Source organism: Vicugna pacos, chromosome 15, assembly GCF_048564905.1.
Source record: "Vicugna pacos chromosome 15, VicPac4, whole genome shotgun sequence".
Taxonomy (NCBI): Eukaryota; Metazoa; Chordata; class Mammalia; order Artiodactyla; family Camelidae; genus Vicugna; species Vicugna pacos.
The window spans coordinates 21,559,838-21,577,155 of NC_133001.1; the positions used below are offsets into that span (position 1 = coordinate 21,559,838).

The window sequence follows — 17,318 nt, forward strand, 5'->3', positions numbered from 1 at the left end:
GAGTTAAAAGCAGTTCCCAAAGATGAAGAGAATGAAAGCAAGTAAAACTGAAATTAAGAATGATTTTTACAATTCACAGGAAGGAAAAAAATATATATATATAATCCTAGTAATAAAGTATCTATAAATTGGGTAAAAATTAGTAGCAAGTAGTTTACCTAACCTATTTCCTTAGAGATACAGACATTTAAAGCCACTTAGTAAAGGACATAACACTAAGTGGTGGTTACACTATCAATAAAAGATACACTGCATTGCAAAAAGATGGAATTCCTGCATGACAGTCTTTTGTAAATTGCCTCAAAATTCAGGCAGCCGTCTAGGGAAGACTAGACAGGTAGAGCACCCTAAAGGGCCACAGAAAACTTGATGTGTACATTTCTACTGCTCCAACCCATAAGTTCCTGCTTCCAAACATGCTTTTGGAACAGAAACCCTACAACAGCACTCCCTTACGCTGAGCCTATCACTAAACCACTTCCTTATAACGGAAGCTATCTCCCTTTTCTCAAAATCAGGTGGTCAGCCTTCCACATCATGCCCACATAAAGTGTATCTTTTAAGCTAACTGTTGAGTTTGATATTCTAATTCTCCCTAGACTTTAGCTGGGTCTGGATGAAATGGTCTTAGACACCCAAGGAAGCAGACCAGATGACCATCAACAGTCTACATCAGTCTCAAAATGTGATGCCCCAGACCAGTGCATCAGCACCACCTGGGAACCTGTCAGAAACATAAATTATCAAGTAACATCCTGAACCTACTGAATCAGAAACTCGGGGGCAAGGGGGCACCATCTGTGCTTTAACAAAACCTCCAGGTGACTCTGAAGCCCGCTCAAATTCTAGAACCATGGTTCTAGACACTGCTGGCTGACCTATTATCAGCATATAAGGTTTCTTAGTGCAGAGTTTTTGGGGGTTTTTTTGTCCCACAGAACTGGGAAGTCAGGTAATAAGTAAGATAATTTCTTCCACTAAACAGACAGTTTTCCTGCTGTCTTCTGGATTCACTCAAAGCCATTCTTTTTTTCCCCACATTATTTATCCTAGAAGCAGCAAGTTTTCTTTTCAGTAACTTCTCATGGTTACTCATGGCCTTTTCCAGGCCACAGGATGCATTCCTGAGGTCTAAATATCTTTTTAACATGTCTGAATTACCCATTATCAATACTCTACACCAACGAGCTTTGTATCATTTTATATTTAACTGAATATAAATAAATACTTAGTATACACTCTAGACCCAGTCTGCGTTCAGCCACTATTAGCAGTGTGATCTTGGGCAAGCTACTTAATCTCTCTGTGCCTCAGTTTCCTCGTCTATACACTGCAGATAATAACCTCCCCCATACTGTTGTTATGAGATTAACTGTTAATATACACAATGTGTTTAGAACAGTGCCTGGCACTCAGTAAGTACTATATTGAGTATTTACTACTATTATCATACCTACAATTGTTCAGGGACCTGGATAGCAATAGAGGGAAAGGTATCTTAGGAAGCGTAGGGACAACTGATCAATCCTAAGGACAGCTGGAGATCTCCGGAACTACAGAACAGACACAAAGAGCAGGGAGCTGCTCTGCAGTTCACATGGAAAATTCTCCTTAAAAGGGAGCTAATACAGTTGACCCTTGAACATCATAGGGGTTAGAGACACCAATCCTCTACAGAGTTCAAAGCCATGATGTTCAAGGGTCAACTGTATCTGGTAGTCTGGAACCAGAACGTTAAGTGACTCGTGACCAAAGATAATCAGCCACTAATATACTGGTCTAAAGGCTCAAGTGAATACTCAAGAAAAAGAGGTAAGAGAGTAAAGTACAAGTCAATCCACTAGCACAAGGCTGGACCATGGTTTCCATAAAGTTCAATGTTAATGAATAAGCCAGAAAATAAAGCTCCAATTCTGGAGTGACTATCTGGTTAATCATTCATTTATGCCCTCAAATCAGGCAAACTCAAGAAAGATATTTAAAACCACCAGAAACAAATAATCCTCAGGCAGCTGAACAATTTTCCTATGGCATTTAGTTGGCTGCATCCCAATATCCATTTCCTTCTTCCTCCTTCCGGTTAGATTCCAAGTTTTCTAGCCAAGCAAGTTGTTTGGGTGGGACTGACCCCTCACCACCCCCCCTTCCCAAACCCCTGCATTCCAAGATGCATCCTGATTAGCTGGTGTCACTCAGCCTAGCCTCTTCCCACTCAGCGCAGAGAGGGTCTGAAAGAGGCAGGTGGCCCCAGCACAATCAGTCAAGGCAGTGAGGCTGGTCCCAGGGCCATGGTGGGAGTACAGCACTGGGGAGGTAGAGGTGCTCTTTTCTGCTGGATGTCCTTATGGTCAGAGCTGGACCTGGGGCAGCCATCCCGGGACTCCAGGATCCCAGGAGCCTGGGAGAGTGGAGTCCACACCAGCAAGCAAAGCCCAGAAGTGGAGAGAAAGAACCTGGATCCTCGGCACACCATTTAAGCCCGGAGTAAGTCTGGTTTAAAGGCTGAATCGGTCTACTATTCTGTCATTTCTCTTTGTCATTTAAACCACTTTGGGTTAGGTTTCCTTTTGCTTACAATCAAGAGAACGCTAAGCCAACGCATGCCTCATCATCAGATTACACTGTAAAGACCACAAAAAAGTGAGCTATCTTCACAATGAACAGTCAACTTACCTGTTTAAGTTACGCCCTCAATTTACTTGTCATAATTAAACGTAGTAGGGAAAATTTTTTCTTTTCTCACCTGGAAACATTTTATTTGAAATCTCAAAGTACAGAGGGAAGATTTGAATAAATTCCACATTGCCCCTTGGTTTACACAGGTTCAATACTGCTGAGTTTTCACTGAGATGGAACGCCTTCCTGATCTTCAGGGCAATTTCAGGACAAAACACTCCCCAGCCCATCTAGGCCATGGTAAAAGTGTGCTCCAAGTATTGAACGGCAACAAGGGAGTGAGAAATCACAAAGAATGCGTTCTGTTCACTTTATCAATGGCAAACTTACCTGTTATATTGCATTAAATGTGCCCTCACCAGATTAAGCTATTTTCAGATCTAAAACCCTTATATGTGATACTGACCTTGGTCACTCAAAGTAAGTACTGTAACAGGTCGAGTTAATTCATATAACCTAAGTACACAGGTTAATCAGTACACAGTTGACCCTTGAACAACATGAGTTTGAATTGTGCAGGTACACTTTTACGTGGATTTTTTTCAATAAGTCCATGTATGTACAGTAAATGTATTTTTCTCTCCCTTACGATTTTTCTTAGTAACATTTTCTTTTCTCTAGCTTACCTTATGGTAAGAATGCCAGTATATAATACATACACATACACCAGTATATAACACATATAACTGACAATACATGTTCATCAACTGTGTATGTTAGAAACAAGGCTTCTGGTCAACAGTAGACTATTAGTAGTTATGTTCTGGGGGAAGGGAGTCAAAAATTATATGTGGATTTTTGACTGTGCAGGAGGCTGGCACCCCTAACCCCAGCATAGTCCAAGGGTCAACTATATTTTTGCATAAGGTATAGTACACTTCAATATTCTAAACTGTAACATGTGTCAAAAATTAAAGTATTCTTACAAATCTAGGCCAGCTCTTCCTGAACCGCTATAAAACCACCCTGTGCTCTGAATCATTTTGGCCTTGGGACTGACAGTTCCCCCAATACGGAACTGGCCACCTTATGAAATGGTCAGCTTGCTCTGGTGGGACACGTTCAGGTAGTGGGGAGGCGATCTTACAGCGGGGACAGGGTGGATGATTTTAAGGGGCCTATAAGGCTCCCCAGGCGTCTGCAGTGGGGCGTGAGGGAGACTGACCGGCCAGAGCCTTGATGCGCGACCGCTCAAAGAGCCGCGCCGAGCTGTTCTCGTTGTCCCAGTCGTCCACGTCCCAGCGGTTGTTGACATCGCTGTACTGCTGCTGGATCTCAATGTTGTCGTAGTCTGTGGCTACTGTGGTCGTCATCTTGGACCGTCTCAGCTGCTCCTCCACATCAGCTCCTTCTTAGAGGTCTGTGAGAAAGAGAAGGAAAACCCTTTTTATAGGTCTAAACATGTAGATTCCCAAGAAACCCATGGGGACAAAGGTGGGCAGAAGGAAACACAATTCCTACATGCCAAGAGCAGGCCTCTGGAGGCAATCACAGCTGGTTTTCAACTTCAGCACTGCCTCATTACATGTGTGTGACCTTGGCTAAGGGACCTGACATCTCTGAGCCTCAGTTTCCCCAGTCATTAAAGGGGGAAGGTACTCTACAGGTTATCGACAAGATGGAAGGAGATGATGGGTGCCCAACAAAGGGTGGGTTCCTTCCTTCTTTCTAAAGCTTAAATTATGCAATTTTAAAGCTTCATTAGAGCTGGATGAATATCTACCTTGGGCTTCCAAATGAACCAATTTATTTCTATTGTATGTCACCATAAACTACAAACCTTTAGCTTCTCCTGGAAATTCATAAAATGTGATATGAGAGAACAGATCATTGTATCTAAACATCTTATTTACATATCAGAGAACTGATGCCCCAGACTAAATGAATAATAAATGTATGGCACCAAGGACAGGACTGCTGTTTAGCGATGCTAAATAATGACCCAGTAATGACTGCAATTATGTATATGGCTGTTACTGCATATTTCTATTACCAACCCCAATACCCACACCTCAGGGACCCTCCCAGGGCCAGTGTTTTACAGGGATACATGAGAAACTAGAACTTTGGCCTCAACTTTTGACCCACTGCCATCTTTAGTTGATCACAGTGCCCTCACAGAAGTAAGAGAAATACATTTAGCTTTACATACATAGTTTCTCCCTTCAATACAGCTATTATTTACTCACGGAACCAAAATGTACTGCAGACCTACTACACACTCAGCACTGTTCCAGATGCTCGGGATAACAGTAAATAAGACAAGGACCCAGATCTAGTGAAGCTTACGTCCTAGCAGGAAGAGCTGGACGAAAAGCACACAAAAAAAGGCAAGATAGTTGAAAGAAAATAAAATGAAACTGGCCTGATGTGGTAGTGAGTGATCAGCGACACTGTATTATAACCGTTTTGCTGCACACCTGAAACTAATATTGTAAATCAATCACACCTCAATCAAAAAAAAAACTGCATTAGACACCTCATAGCTGCGAAGGGGCTAGACTCAATCATCCTCACCATAAAAGAGAAAGGATGACTATGTAAAGTGACGGAGGCGTTGGCTAACACTGCAGTGGCAATCATACTGCAACACTTAAACGTATCAAACCACATATCCTTAACCCTGAACTTACAAAATACTAGCTGTCGGTTATCTCTCCATTTAAAAACAGAAGAGAAAAGATGAGTGAGTGACTATTTTAGATCTGGTGGTCAGGGAACACCTGATTTCAGTGATCCTGTCACACTTAGATCAAGAGAAATAACATTCCAGGCAAAGGAAACAGCTCGTGTAAAGACCCCGCGGAGAGTAGAGCAGGGCCTGGGGGAGGAATGAGGAGCTCAGTGTGGCTGGAGTCTGGTGGGCAAGGAGACAGGCAGGAGGAGGCTGGAAAGGCAGGTGGGCCAGACCACGAAGGTCTGTTAGCCTAAGTGTGACGGGAGCCACAGCAGGATTCTGACCTAACAACTGACATCACTGGATGTCTATTTTTAAAAGATCAACCCTGGTGCCATGTGAAAGACAGCTTCAAGAAGGTAAGGATGTGCGCTGAATTCTTATTGGTGTGGTTAAGTTTCTGCACATTCTATAGACAAAGCTGTCTGAGTAAATTAAAAAGAGGAGAAGGAGGAAAAAGAAAGATGCACACATCCCCCTCAGTGGCAGGACGATGTCCCGAAGGAAAGGATGTTTGTCACCTCCCCTCCCACCCTCTCCCACCTGCTCCATCTTAAGATTCAAAAATTAATGATAAGATTCTGAACATAGATGCTCATTTCATGAAAACCTCATTCAGCGAGCACAAAGAAGGTGGGCACAGACCAGTCAGCAGCCTAATCACTAGAGCTCATGCACCAACAAGATCAGACACCGTCCAGCAACCACAGAGCGACCACCCAAGTTGACATCTTCCCCTCACCAATGTCACCAAACAAAAAAGCCAACAAAGCCACATACTCAGAAAAGAAACATTTCTCTTAACGTGCTTCAAAATGTAGCTTTTCTCAAGTCCCAGCACAGAACCACACGTGGCACATGGAACCAGGATTCCGTGGTCAGTAAGTCAAGCTGAAACAAATGAGCTGTACCTCAGAGTGTAATAATCAGTGACACCAGCACAGATCTGCCCTCTTTTGTCATTAGCTGTTTTCCCATAAGCTATCCGAGAACACCACCAACACATCCTCTGTGTTCCTGGGGAGGAGGCAGTGCATCCACCTCACAACTGAGCCACACAGCTGTCTCTCACAAAGTCACCCACTTTGCTCAAACAGGAACATCTTGGATGGGAGTAAAATCCTGGATTCCCACCAGGTGGACATGATAAACATCAACAACATAAAGTTATCAGAAGATTCATTTTAACATCTCCATTAGCAATGTATTTTAGAAATTTTATAATAACACCAAAACAATTCAGACAGCTAAGCCAGTAAGTATATTCTAGTAAAGGATCTTACAGTTGCCTTTTACATTCAGAGTCATAACCCCTTCAGGAAAAAAAAATCAATATTGCTGTGTACCATTTGACCTTGGAGATGGTACATTTTTATGACTATCAAATCCATAGACTTCTGTAACATCCAGCCTTATAAGAGGCTATCTCTAGGGGGAAAGAATGTGAAAATGGTATTAACTCCAAATTGCTGAAAGTACACAAAGTGTGATTTACACCAACTCAAGGTGAAATCTAAACACCATGTACCTCTTTCCAGATTTGTTCTGGCTATTTGGTGCCACCTGCTGACCAACGAGAACCAGCCACACCACGTCCCGCAGGGCAGCTACCAACCTGTGCTCCAACCCCCTCACCCCCGACTTTGCTTAAATAAGCCCAGCTACAACCCCACGAATTTCTCTTCCTACCCTGACTTAGCCCCCAAATCACTGGCTGCTTTCCACAAATTTCTCAACAAGCAAGTGTTAATCCTTGACTTAAGTTTAAAATAACTCATTCAGAGAATGTAAGCACATTTTTTCTAAGTATCTTTCTTGAAAGGTGTTCTTTAATAACATCACTGTTCCTCAAAACAAAGAGGTGACTGGAAGTTAAAGTTCCTACAAGTCTCTATACAAAAGAAATATCAACTATAAGCTATTCTTTTTACTTCATTGTTTCACTGGAGTGTCTAGAACTTGCATATCAGGGCCATTTTTTTTCTTCAATAGTCTCTGTCCTAAGCCAATATCCTCACCGAGCAGTGAAGTTTCATAATGATGGAATTACTATTTTTTTAATTTTCAGGGAAATGTCAAAGAAAACATCCCCCACCCCACCAGGGCCATAGTGAAAGGGTGCTCCCTAGTTTCAACAGCAACAAGACAGGAACGTGAGGGTGAGGAAACAGTCAGCATCAAGGAACGAGCGTGGAGGAGCGTGCCCGAGGCGTGGGGATTCCAGAAAGCGCAGGGGCTACAGACATCACTGCCTCTGACCCACTTCCACCAGGGGCCGTGCCAACTGCCAGGGCAGTTTACATCACACATGCAGCTGCCCCCACGAGGTTATCTGCAAAGGGCTAGATTTCCCCAAGGCGCTATCAGCCCTCGATCCCAAGGGCCAGTGAAGTAATCTGTACTTAAATGGCTGTGGGAAGACCAGGAGGAGAGAAGAGAGGAGGGCTGGCCATCTTGGAACTTCGCCTTGGTGGGTCCACCATTGGGAAAGCTTGAGAAGCCTTGTATGGCTGGCCTGAGTAAGACGGTCTCCTCTCCAGAGAAGTGTTCGCACTGCCTCCATGTGCTCAGTGAGGACCCGAATTCTCACTTGATCACCACCAGCAGGAAATGATCCTGAATGAACAAGAATCAGTCGTATCCCAGATGGGATATGAGTTATACCCATGCTTTCTGTGGCTATATTTGGGGAAGATGAATAAATGTGCTTCCCTGCCCTTCTCCATCTGAACTATGTGTGCATGTGTCTCAAAATAAGGAATAAGTTAAAAAAATAATAATAAAGCCAAGATGAACCCCCTGCACCACAGTACTCTTCTCTAATCCTCTCTCCTCCAATTCCTATGAACTGGAATTTTCCAAAAATACACAGATACTCCAAAAGCTTTTTCACTTTCTGCTTCATTACAAAGACAATTAAAGACAGAAACAGACGAGGAGACTTCTGTCACAGATCTACAGGGCAGAGAGGTTCCTCCGCTCGGGCATGTGCCTCCACGAGGTGACAGCGTCAGGCGAGAAACTGAAGCATCACCACCCCCAGTCTGAGGAGTTAGTTCTTAGTTCTCTTCACTGATTAAATTCTGAAATTCAGTAACCGGCAAAGCCCAGAGGGAAAACACTTCACCCGTCTAATTTCCCTGTCATGCAGGGAGTAGATAAATACACAGGTTTTTGTCCTTTAGAGTTCATCTCCAAGCTTCCTTCCACTGCCTTCTTCTGTCACCCTATGAAATCTCCCTGGGTCAGGTTCCCCACCACCCTATGCTGACAACAGTCCCTGGACAGCTACGGGCAGGGTCTCTGAAGGATCACCAAGTCGGTGTCTACAACTGAACCCCTAAGTGCCCCCTCCAAACCCTCTTTCTCCCCTTTCACTCCCTCATTTCTCCCAGTCACCTCAGCTAGGAACCTTGAGGTCATCCTTCATTTCTCTCTCCTCCCATATTCAGGCCCCAAGGTTGCTCACACCTCCTGAAAATCTCATAGATCAGCTCAAGCCATAGTTCCTTATTCCAGTGCCCCACCTCTAATTGTAACCCCTCATCCATTTCCCTACACTGTCGCCGGAGGGACTTTTCTAACATGTAATCCTCATCACTTTATTCCACCCATGCCCATGCCTTCGGAATAATAAATCCCCACGCCTTCAGAATAATGCCCAGAACCCTTTGAAGAGAAGTAAGAACCTTGGCGAGGGGCCAGCTGTCCGGCCTGGTCCCAACATTCTTGTCCTAAACCCTGAAGCTCCTGAAGGAAACTCAAGCGCTGGTCTCACCTCCAAAACTACAACCTAGAACAGCTGTTTGCTCTTCCCACAAGCCCAGCTGAGGTATCACTTCACCCAGGAAGCCACCCCAATCACTCCACCACCACCTGGTCTGACTTGGACGTGAGACAGCCTGCATATGCCTCCCTCCTAGACCCCGTATACACCTCTGCCCGACTCCTTACCACAAGGCTGTTTCCTAGTTACAAAACTTCTACTCACTCATCATCAACAGGCCCCATGCTCTTCAGGTGGTGTCCCCATCCACTGTCTTTGTATTTCTCCACTCCTACCGGGGTGTGTGGAAACAGTGGGTGCCCGTGAAATATGTAAGGACCAGCTGAGGGGTGGGTGCATGGGAGACTAACAGGTGGAGGACTGGAGGGTGAGGCCGCAGGAGCAATGTCACTTCAAGCTACCACTTTGGTTCCATCTCTGTCAGTCGTGAAATCCAAAATGCATGCCCTTCTGAGCTACAGAGACCTGCTGGGCACTCTGCCTCCCAGGCAGACACACTTTTAGATCAGGCTGCTAATGGACAAGAACATACATTTAATTAGGTGCTTCTCTAAGTACGTATTAGAATGTATTCCTTTCTAATTTACCTTTAACCCATGAAAACTATGTTTTGTCCAAACTATCAGATATCCAAGAGTAAAGCAAGGAATAGAGAAGAAACAGAATGTTTACTGGTGCTACACACATGCATAAACACAGCCTTCATTAGCACCCAATATTAAATAAAGGCTCAAATACATAAAAAAGGAAAAGGTAACCAACATGCGCCAACCCCTTCTGAGGAGGAAAACCATATGCTAAGAATTACTCCAAGAGAACACTTCTTTGCACCAAAGAACTGGAATTTCATATACCATGGGCCCCATTCATCCTGTCGCTGATATAAAAATTCACACTGGGCTATCCGCCCCTTGCCTTAACGTATGTACTTGAGGGAAACAGTGATGATTTAGCCATCTTCTGCCTGCAATGTTCAAACACTAAAAGCACTCATTATAAGCCTTCTGCTACAGGCTGAATGTCCGTGCCCCCCCAAATCCACATGTTAACTCCTAATACCCAACGTGATGGTACATGCAGAGGGGCCTCTGGGAGGTGATGAGGTCAGGAAGGCAGAGCCCTTATGATGAGGACTAGTGTCCTTACAGAGGAGACCTCAGCGTGTAACCTCACTCCCCCAACCGCGTGAGGACACAACAGGAAGGCGGCTGTCTGTGAACCAGGAAGCAGGCCCTCACCACACACCAAATCCGCCAGCATCTTGACTGTGGACTTTCCAGCCTCCAGAACTGTGAGAAATAAATGTTGTTTAGACACTACCCAGTCTATGGTATTTTGTAATCGCAGCTCATAGGGACAAAGACACCTTCATTGCCAAGTTTCAGAAATCACCTCTTTCCCACACAGATGAGATGCCACTGGAAGGCCGGTTCTAATTTTCTAAACCAAGTTCTAGGGACAAATTTTATGTCTCAACATGGGCAGGATAAATCAGGCTCTACTACCTGGGAGGAGCAAAACTAACCCTTACTACAAAGAAAATTAATTATTTTAAAAGATTCAGTAGTATGAAATACACCAACTATAATTCACTTTATTTTAAAACAACCTATAAAAAGATTCCATCCCTATGGCTTAAGAACATATTGTTATTATACGGCATGACCAAGAATACACTTCTACAAGGAAAAATATAATGTAAGTGGAAAAACAGGTCATCTCCTTGACCCTCCACTTTACAGAGTAAACACAAACAAAGAGTGATTTATAAACAGATTTATTATTTGAGTGCCTTAGATGAAAGGAGAACTTGATGCATTGCATAGAATTTTCTCTTCATGTACAATTTGTACGTTAAAATTTTAAATAAAGTACCTTCTTTTCTCTGCTTATGTATGACACATCTCATACTATCTAGATTCTAAATATAAATTTGCAAGCCCTAAAATTTTTTCAAACTAGCTTTATTTCAAAAATAGATCTAGAGGAGGGTCACCTTTTCCAGTATGTACCTATAAGCCTCAAAATCACCTAATTTGAACCAAACAAAAACATTTAAAAATTATGCCTGTTAAATACAAGACTACCCTTATGTACTTGGCAGGTAAAGGAGGTTCTTGTTTTTGTTCTACCTACAGAAAAAAGCAATTAAAATTAAAATCATTAACTCAACGCAGACCTAATCCCATGGTTTTATGGCCTATGTGAGGTTTCTCAGCCCCAATAAATAACCACTTCGGTCTTATCTTTCCTTCTAGATAATTTTAAGTTACATTAGGATGTAGATCTAATGGTACTGCTGCAAAAATGCCAATCCTGAATTTCAGTGAGTTTGACATTTCACTGCCTCATTCTTTGTGAAATTTCATAAGGCATGAGCGCCTGAACCACAGAGGAGCAATAATGTGCTATTTGGAAGCTGACTTTTACTCCTAGAACAGTTCAGTGCCAAAATTCTCTGCAAATCTATGAAGTGAAAATGCCTATCTCAATTTCCTGGAACAAGGATCAAATGAAAGGAACATGTAAAATCACGATGAAAAGCAACACTACATGAAATGATGGATCAGGCACACACACAGATACACACACACAGCTCCACGAGGGCAGAGACCCTCTGTGTTCTGTTCATCTTTATACCACCACCACCAGCCAAGTGCTTAAACCACAGCACATGCTCAAAAACAAGTGCTAAATAAAATGGCAGGCAGGTAGGGGTGGTGTCACCACAGAGCATTCTAACTGAAACACAATGCTTCTTTCTGCCTAAATAATATGTATCCCAGAGCAGGATAAACTGTAGTTGTTTCGTAAGGGGCAACCGTTCCCTCACCCAGATTCATTAAGCAAAAGATGAATTTTTGTCAGAAATTTATTTTCAACCAGCAAAATAAGAAAGGTCATATCTGGATAAGAATGGAGTAATAATTCCAAATTTCACAATCTCATTTGGGATAAATAAACTATTTTAATATGTAATATTTTGAGAATCACCCCCTTTGCAAAATGACTTAAACCCTAGGCTTATCTAATAATACATGAATTTCCAAAGGTTTAAATATTATTAAATTGTCTCAAAGAGTAGTTCAAAAAGCTCTCATTTCTTGGATTTCAACAGCAAGTCCTTCCCTTTTGCAGGGTTGGTAAATGTTTCCCAAACTATTTAGAAATCTGTAACCTTCCAGATAAACAAAACGAGTAGAAGCTGGCCTTTGATACTTGAAAAAGAGAAGTGACATCAATCCCAGAGAAAGCATTCAAATAAGTACCAGTTTAACATGATCAAATCTCTATTACCAAAATCTGTTTAAACCTGATCAATGTGAAAAAAAAACTAAAAAAACAAAAACAAAACCCACAGTTTAACAATATATACACACTGGAATCTATTAGAATTCTGCACATTACTGTTTATAAACCTGATTCCAAAGGTACTCGGTATTAAACTTGGAAACAATGGTCCGTCAAAGTAAATGTGGAGATTCACTTTGGCTTTCCATAATATTTAGATACTGACACACAAGAAAAATGAGCCACGGTGTATAAAACAGTGCCGTAAGTTTAGAATCAGAGAGGAGCTCTCTGATACAGAACTACGAGCATGCATTCACCATAGGTGACCAGACGCTAGCACACACACACCTACCACACGGCTGGACCATAATCCAACCACGCCGACCACCCAACACTCCAAACTTCACAGAAAGACACAGGATCAAGCACGGCCTATCCAAATTTGCTTGGCTCCCACTCTATTGCTCAAATTACTTCAAAATGAAAATAAGGTCTTAGCTGGTGAAGCCCTCATTCAGGTGCAAGAGCAAAGGAGCAACAAGGACATACCGTACAGCACAGGAAATTACAGCCACTATCTTGTGATCACCTATCATGGTGTACAACGTGCAAAGATAACTGAACCAATAGGCTATATACCTGAAACTAACATAATATGGTAAATTAACTATACTTCAAAATAATAAATAATTTTTAATTAAAATTTTTTAATTAAAAAAATAGAGCAAAGGAAATCAGCAACTTTTCTTGTTCCCTTAACAGGTGGATACAGGTTTAAAAGAAAACCAATCAAAGCATCCAGACCACTCTAAATTTCTTTAAAAGCTCCCTGGTGATGTGGTTTTGGAAACTTTATCTTTGAACCCCTTACTGGACCAAACTCAAGCCAGTACTTTCATCTCCTAGCAGCCTGTTACTATTAATAAACCAGTTTTCTACTTCCCAAAATAGCTACAACATAACATGCGCTTTGTTTTTCCTTCCTCCAAATACTTTCCAAGAAGTTAGCTGCTTCTCTTGTCAAATTCAGCAACAGAATTAAGAATGAACAGGATGGTAAGGTAGTTTAGAGAACTGGAGGGAATCAAGTTCAGTTAGCATGCAATAATGCGCAGATTGGGGGCTGAATCTTCAGTGGTGTCCCAGTGAACTCTAACGCTGTGTCTTCCGTGTCATGAAACACCAATTCCAACCCCAAAAGTATCCTGTAATTAGGAAGGCTCTCTAATCTCATTCACAATGGAGCTGCACTCTCTTAATAATCTGTCACTTTAAAGATAGGGACAACAGACAAACAAGAACCAGACTGGCCTAAACATGGCTTTCTCCAGGAAGGCTCTTCTGAAGCCCCAGCCCAGGGCCTCCTGTCACATGCTCTTGGAATCTTCTCTTTCCGGCATCTACCAAAAGTGTTTAAATAATTACCTGTGTAATTGTTAAATGACTGTCTCGCCTTATTTGGCATTTCTCTCTTTTCAGCCATGTATCCTTAGATATAATGCCTAGCACACAGTAGACAATAGGTAAGCCTTTAACAAATAAAGGTTATACTTAAAAATGTCTAATTTTCCAAGGGCTGTTTTTATAAGCACTCTCCCTACCAAAGCAGCTGTATCAAGAAGAAAAATTTTTCCAGTTTATCCACTAGTAAATTTGTTCAAGTGAAAGCTATAAATAGTAAAAATCAAACAAACAAAACTGAAATAAACCCTTAAATGATTAAGAATGATCTACATTAAAAAAAAATTTTTTTTACTATACTTGCCACATCAGAACTTTTAATTTCCCACAACGGACCAAAGGTGCTGACTTGAAGATGAAAGGTGGTGGGGCAAGTTCACAATCCAGTGCCCAGGCTAGCCAACGCTTTCCTCCTGACCTCAGAAAGCACACTCAGCACCACGGAGCACCCTGGACCACGAAGAGACTCAAAACTGTCCAAGAACACATCAAGTCCCCCATTTAGATTTTTTAAGAAGTACCTAAAAGTACAGGGAATTATAGCCACTATAATGAATACAGTGGCTATCCTGAAGTCAGCTTCTGCAAAGCAATGCAAAGAGAACATGGGAAGCTCAACATGAAGCCCCAGCAGGAGGCAGTGCAATTGTAGGCAGCCTCCTTGTGAGAGATGAAGTCATCACTCAGGGTACAGACTAACTCAAGAGTGTCCGGAAGGGGGCAGCCAGGCTTTAAGCAGCTTGGGAGTTCTGGCCCAGGACTTAGGACCCCCTCAGGGGGAAAAAGTCTTAAAGGCATACCAGACAACAATCTTTAAGTAGCTTTAGGAGCGAGCCCTCCTGTGGGTACTGGCACAGACTCCTTGGCTGGCAGCAAGCAACAAATTCATAGTGACTCAGGGTTAGGAAGAGCTTTCTAGCAACTAGAGCTCTCCAAAAATGCAGAGGGCTGCCTGGAGAGCAAGGGAGCTCACCAGCATCACCAGGGGTTCCTGAACCCAGGGTAGGGAAGGACCATCTGACAGGGCAGCCACAGGGGGATGGAGTGCTGGGTGCAAAGCAGGGCTGCAGGAATTCCAAGATGCCTGCCAACTAACAGGCCTCTGCGATCTGGTTAACCACAACACGTTCACCACTCTTCTCATCAGCACACCGCAGTAATACTACAGTACTCACAACTTGGTTCCCACTGTATGCACAGTACACCAGAAGAATGGTTTCTCCATTCCCACTCTTAACTAAGTCTCTACTGCTTTCATTATAACCATTCTTTGTTGGAGTGTTTTCATATTAAGAAAATGTTTGCATTCTCTTTAAAACAAAGTATCCTTCTGCGAACGTTTATAAACATTTTCATTAGGTTTCACAACCGCACTGAAAAAAATTTGCAAAAAGTTTTGAAAACAGCTTTCACATTTTAATGAAAACATTCATTTTAAGTGCACCACTTCATTTATCATCAAAATAATTATTTCATCACGTAATTTTACACTTTGTTTAATGTCATAAGATGCCAAGTAAAACATCTATTCATTAAAAACTTTTTCATTAGAAAACACTGCCTATGATGGTGTGACATATCATTGGGGGCATATTATTGAGTCTGGGATTTTGTTCTTCACAAAAAGTGAAAACATTCCTGCTATCTAAATAGATATGAAAATGCAAACAGGTTTTATCTAAGAATGTCCTAGAAAATCAGAATATAAAACAGTTGATACTTCACAAGTCTTCTGTCTATACTGCTTACATGAAAACTTCTCTTTTATTCTTCAGAGTAGGGGGAAAGAGAGTAAATTTCAGGTTTCCCTAAGAAATTACTCTCTGATCCTCCTGATCAGATTTTTGCTCTAACAGACGGAATTCAAATCATCAGTCCCATCTAGTGCATTATTTAAAAGTCAATGCTCACATATCCAGCATCGGACATTTTACAGTTAAATCCTGACATAATGAGGAAGATACTCAGAGGATGAGCTGGTGACAAACTAAATCAAATAACAAGGTACCACACCTGCGGCCGACTTTATCATGGCTTTTTTAAATGTGTTCCCAGAAGTGTCTTTATCTCACCCGTTTTCTATAGGTAGATTATGATATCACTAAAAGCACTTCTAAAAAAGTGAACTGATATATTTGGAAGCATCAAGAAAGTACAGAAAAGCCATTCATTGTAACCACACTTAGCTACAGGATGATGAAGAGTTAGGCACTTAGCAGTTTCCCAGCCAGAAGTTGGTTGGTTTTGCTTTATGGCAATGCGCATGTATTTTTGACACTGATGTGTGGCTCAAAAAGAACTGACTGGTACGTTCAAAGACTAAAAAGGGAAGATGTATTTGTAAGACCAGTGATTGAGAGCAAGATCAAACTGGCGACCTTCAAGGATGGTCATTTTCATGCTTATGGAGATTTCTTGCCTTGGATACTGTTAAATCCCTCAGATCCTCCAGGGGAGGGAGCAGGGGCCAGGGTCAAAGAGCTCTCTCTAAAACGCGTCTTGCCCCACACTAGCCTGCAGAAGGATGACAGGAAGTGCTGGTCTCCTTAGTTTGCTCTGACTGCAAAGGCAACAACCAGGTAAGCAAAGAGACCCTGCTCGCTACACCTGGTCTTCTGAGAAAAGGAAGGCAGCTGTCGACTGATGCAGAGGGCTCACAGACTGGCCTCATTTCCAAAAGATCATTCTCCTATCTCCAGATGCAAAGAGATGGAGCATAACACATCAGAATGGAGACTCCAGACTTGGGGGCAGGTGAGGCTGGATGATCAGGCTTCAAAATTGTCTTTTTCTCTTTTTTTTAATGAATAAGCTCAACAGAGTAAGCTCCACACGGCAAAAGGTTTGTTTTTTTTTTTTTTAACGTAGGGATTGCTACCAGAAAACTAAGAAAGTACCCAGTTGTTAAAACCCCTCTTAGTGTAAAATCCAGAGTGACCACTGTGCCAGGAAAGATGCCAGCTACACGGGCGGGAGCACAGCTCTCTCCTTCCTCATGACCACAGAGGGAACACGAGAGAGAGGTCAAGTGCATTCTCCCGGGGGTGAGCTGGCTGCTGTGTTATTAGCTCAGGAGTCTGGGCAGAGCTCCCTTCTGACTCTGACTGAGGGCAAAGCCAACAAGTACTGGCCCTCTTCCACCCCCCTGCTCACCACTCACACTCTCCAGGTTCTCCCTCTACAAGTTCCAGAAAGGTTCTGCTAACCAGCTTGATAGGCTTTCTAAGTGAGGGAGGAGGAGCCCCCTCTCCCTTGCTTTCAGTGTACATTCCAAAAAGAAGAAGAAAAAAGGAAAAAAACACAGCAAAGCCAGAGCCTGCCCTTGGTTTGGCACTGAGCTAGATTTTTTATCAACACATCTCTGACTGACTTCAGACTAAGTCCGTTAATCTGTAAACCCAGAACCATGCAGGAAAAGCAGGC

The 17,318-nt window shown here is 42.5% G+C and overlaps 1 protein-coding gene across 2 annotated transcripts in view; it reads right to left on the reverse strand.

Moving 5' to 3' along the window:
* Window positions 1-17,318, reverse strand: part of SPTBN1 (spectrin beta, non-erythrocytic 1) — a 184,600-nt gene that overhangs the window by 128,630 nt on the left and 38,652 nt on the right. For both annotated transcript variants that reach the window (XM_072937740.1, XM_031675578.2), the window contains exon 2: window positions 3,842-4,036. In XM_072937740.1, the coding sequence (XP_072793841.1) occupies window positions 3,842-3,989 (148 nt within the window). In that variant the 5' untranslated portion in view covers window positions 3,990-4,036. The remainder of the gene's footprint in view (window positions 1-3,841; window positions 4,037-17,318) is intronic.